Genomic DNA, 4,679 nt, shown 5'->3' with positions numbered 1-4,679 from the left:
GCTCTCTAAATTAAATGAGCGGAAAGGGGAACAAGTATATAAATTATTGGTGGGTACATGTTCACAACAGTCCTTCAGAAAGTTACGTCTATGATGAAAGCTTATGTTTAAGACCACCTCCTCTGTTGAGAGATGGGTTTTTCAGGTTAACAAAGATGGCTTCCTTAACGCCTCTCTCAAACCAACGCTTTTCATGGCTTTTCAGTTTCTAATCTTTTTTTTTGGTGTTTTTATTTAAACATTTTTGAATCTGCTTAAAAAATGTCTGAACAAACTTTATGGCCTCAAGAGGCTCTAGCACATTATTCAGGTTCAAATAGGACTAGATCAATGGTTTGTTAATTCAATGAAATTTATTTTGAGTTTATTTACGGTATATATATATTCACACATGCTGAAGCCAGACTCATTCTATGTGAACAGATGCTTTGATTATAGTCTGGATGGATGCATATGAACTCCATTCTGCTCTGCTTTTAACCCACCAGTGATAGCCTCTAAGGGTGAGAGCTATTGGCTCACCCCTTAAAGTTCTGGTCCCCACTAGCCCTACCCAAAGCGAGGTAGGGATAAACACGCAGAATGTTTTTAGAAAGAAGCATAAACACTCTTATAATGGCCAAAAAAACGTTCTTTGTTTGCATAAATTAGTATTTAGTAGTAACAAATTAATATTTTGTGTGCACAACTTAGTATTTCATGCACATGTTGTATATGCTTTTTGCCTATGTCAATTCCCAGGCTGTGTAATTTATAGCTATACAGGAACAGAGTATCTTCTTAAAAAGTCTGTCCTGCATTTAATTAGGGTATTGTAATGGAAGTCTTTTTGCATGGGCGGAGCTAAGGGGTGGCCAAGGGTGTTTTCAATTTCTTTTCTTCGGCCACCCCTGTGTTCAACCCTACTCAGCCATTTGTAGTTTCCATGTAAACCTTCGCCAGAACAAGCAGTTCCCATATAAACCAGATGGTGGCAGCAGTGACACTTTGACATTTTAATTAACAATAAACTGATTATGCAAATACCGTAAATAATTATTCACATCAACATACTAACATTAAAGATGGCAAAAACAGAAATCAGGCTCTTTTCAGAAGCAGATTTTATATTTTTCTGTCTCTCTAGTTATCTAGGATTCATCTCTGTAATTAGAGCTAAGAACAACTTCTGACCTCATTCTATGTGTATATTATTCAGAACCCTAAATTATTTATTTAGACTGCATAGATGTGCTAACAGGTCAGATGTAATAGAAAATACTTGGTGAAAATATATGTATTTAGTTTATTTTCACAGTGTGATTCGTGTATTTTGCTGCTTTTATGTCGTCAGATGCCTTTAAAAATCTAGAACATTGTTTTTTTTTTTTGATAAGTAATGAAAATTATCAAGATTTATTTTAGGGAAAATGCGAAATAGGCATTTGTGCATGTACCACATTTCTTTTGATATCCAGTTTTGCAGCTAAGCATTCCTGGAGCACAGCGTGCAGAAGCAAGTGCTTGGTTCACCTAACTTCCTGCACAGCATGCTAAATGGCTTGCCATCTCGCCTTGTCTACTCCAGACATTATTAATAAATGTTTCATTAAATCTACAGTGTGTTATTTTCAACGATATCTTTTGGTCAGTCCTGCAGACTGAGCGGCTCTCCTGACAGTTTCTCCCCATCCTACATTACAGAGGGTGGTACAAAATGGCCTCCACAATATCACCTATCATCCTGTTAAGTGATGAAGAGGTTTGTTTTGTATGAATAATCTAAAAAATAGTATCTTATGAATGTTTATGAATATCTCTACAAATCTGCTGTCCCATGCTGCGCCCCCTGCTGTCGGATCAAGGGTACTACCCACAATTAAGAGATAATTTTTATCAGTGTGACATTTGTGTCAAAAGTTAAAATGAAGGCGTAACTTGTAAAGTTGAATTGGTGACTCACAGCAGCAGATTCATGCAGCTGTATTCATTGATTTGTATTTGTGTTAAGGAAAAAAAAAAAATAAATAAATAAATTTAATACTCGTGTTTGAATTTGTTTTGCACCATTTGTTTTAGATCAACTTTAGCAAAACTAAATGGAAGACATTTTTGATGTTGAACTCACAGAACACAGTTTGTGTACTTGTACTCAAGAATTTGAAGAGGTGTAACTTTTTCTTTTTTAATTGTGAAAGATAAAAACAAATCTACAGTTACAAAACACCAAAGTTAAAATGCACTAATAATTTGTTCTCTACCAATAGTTCTCTACCATTAGGAGCAAAACTGAGAATGTAAGAGGTTTTTGATGTGCTTCTTGTACAACAGGATTTGTGTACATGTACTTAAAATTTGAACGGGTGTTAAAAAAATTTGTACTTGTGATTTTTTTTTTTCTTCAAATACAAAACTTAAGACTGTAACTCTCTCTACAGCCTCAAATTCACACTTACAATAAACAAATAGTTTTGAAACAACACCTTCATAAATATCTAAAAACTAATTTGTCCTCTCTGTGCTGCCATAGCGCAAAGATATCTGCTTCCATAAATGCAAGACCCGCTCCATAATAATTCCATTATTTATAATGCTTTCAGTTTTTAGATGATTGTAAATAACATATTTATGTTTATTACATTTATATAATATATATAATTTATGTTTTCAAACTGTATTGTGAAGTACTTTGAGGCTTTGGTCTTTGATAGGTGCTATATAGATAAACCTTATTTACTTACTAAATACTAATATTAGAATATCTTGAAGTAAATACATGAATCTTATTAAATAAATCAATTCAGATAAAAATAAATAATAAATATATAGAAATCTCTCATATACATACATCTATATGTATTTACATACATATGAATTCATACATATATATGTATCTATATATATGTATCTTAAATAAGTAAGGTTAAAGTAAAATCTTTAAGCAAATAAAGCTAAATAGGCTAAACATGCATTTTTAATAAATACATTTTGTTATGTTTAATGTGAAACTTTATTTATTTTATTGAATATTTATTAAGAATTTATTTAGAGCAGTATGTTTTTATTAGTTAAATTTTTTATTAAATAAATAAATACTGCAGGAAATGTCTCTGAAGCCTCAATCTGCAGCAGTNTCCATAAATGCAAGACCCGCTCCATAATAATTCCATTATTTATAATGCTTTCAGTTTTTAGATGATTGTAAATAACATATTTATGTTTATTACATTTATATAATATATATAATTTATGTTTTCAAACTGTATTGTGAAGTACTTTGAGGCTTTGGTCTTTGATAGGTGCTATATAGATAAACCTTATTTACTTACTAAATACTAATATTAGAATATCTTGAAGTAAATACATGAATCTTATTAAATAAATCAATTCAGATAAAAATAAATAATAAATATATAGAAATCTCTCATATACATACATCTATATGTATTTACATACATATGAATTCATACATATATATGTATCTATATATATGTATCTTAAATAAGTAAGGTTAAAGTAAAATCTTTAAGCAAATAAAGCTAAATAGGCTAAACATGCATTTTTAATAAATACATTTTGTTATGTTTAATGTGAAACTTTATTTATTTTATTGAATATTTATTAAGAATTTATTTAGAGCAGTATGTTTTTATTAGTTAAATTTTTTATTAAATAAATAAATACTGCAGGAAATGTCTCTGAAGCCTCAATCTGCAGCAGTCTTTGAAAATGCAGGCTGTCATTACACAGAATTTCTTCTCCATTACCTTCTCACTCACTACACTCTTCCCATCCCAGGCCCAGCCTCGCTTTGTGAAGTAATTGACTGTTGCGAACTCAATCAGAGCGGAGAACACGAAGGCGTAACAGACAGCGATGAACCAGTCCATGGCGGTGGCGTAGGCAACCTTAGGCAGGGAGTTCCTGGCGCTGATGCTCAGAGTAGTCATCGTTAGAACGGTGGTCACGCCTAGAAAATGAGAATAGGATGTTTTATGATCCACCTTTGATCACATTATTAGAATGCTGCCCATGAAGCCAGGCACTCTCTCATATATTGCATTTACGTCCTCTTACCCTCTATAAGCGCTTTAGAGAATAAATATCCACTATTACTGGTCCTCTCCTTAATGTTCCCCCTATAGATAGATCTTATGACCCCTTAGCCCACTAACATGACTTTAAGCTGACTGATCAGTCCATTAACAGCTGGTTGACTCTAAAAGCCGCAAGGTCTCCTATATCCCACTTCCTTACACTGTAATAGCTTTGAGATTGAACCATCATAACATTGGTGTTGCGTTATATTCATCTAACGAGGGTTTAGAACATGAAGTAGTGCTTTACTTACCAAACACAGTCCTAGCAGGCACTGATTCTCTGTTTAGCCAGAAGGACACCTGGGAAAGGATGACTGTCATGATGCATGGGAGGTACGTTTGAATGACAAAGTAGCCAATCTTCCTCTTTAGGTGGAAATGAGCTGTCATCACTGTGTATTCACCTGCAAAAAAAGGAAGGACAATGTTGAGAACAATCCATAAAAATATTCACACTCATTCATTATTGCTTCACTCAGTTTGGATTTAAGATAATTCTTTTAATTAATTATATTGATGTATGTTGTCAAATTGTTGAATGATTTAAGCGTTTCTACGGGTTAATTCCTCTAATGAAACATCCTTTTTCCTGGAAATGAA

At 32.8% G+C, this 4,679-nt stretch overlaps 1 protein-coding gene across 1 annotated transcript in view; it reads right to left on the bottom strand.

The window, feature by feature from the left end:
* Positions 1–4,679, bottom strand: part of LOC107090147 (gamma-aminobutyric acid receptor subunit alpha-2-like) — a 71,334-nt gene that overhangs the window by 3,407 nt on the left and 63,248 nt on the right. Inside the window, exons 8-9 of the mRNA XM_015383371.1 lie at positions 4,331–4,483; positions 3,747–3,949 (exon numbers count right to left, since the gene is read on the bottom strand). Of these exons, the coding sequence (XP_015238857.1) occupies positions 3,747–3,949; positions 4,331–4,483 (356 nt within the window). The remainder of the gene's footprint in view (positions 1–3,746; positions 3,950–4,330; positions 4,484–4,679) is intronic.

The sequence above is a fragment of the Cyprinodon variegatus genome, unplaced genomic scaffold, assembly GCF_000732505.1.
Source record: "Cyprinodon variegatus isolate N-32 unplaced genomic scaffold, C_variegatus-1.0 Scaffold283, whole genome shotgun sequence".
Classification (NCBI taxonomy): Eukaryota; Metazoa; Chordata; class Actinopteri; order Cyprinodontiformes; family Cyprinodontidae; genus Cyprinodon; species Cyprinodon variegatus.
The sequence above is the reverse complement of the archived record's forward strand: the minus strand, read 5'-3'. Positions and strand labels throughout refer to the sequence as shown.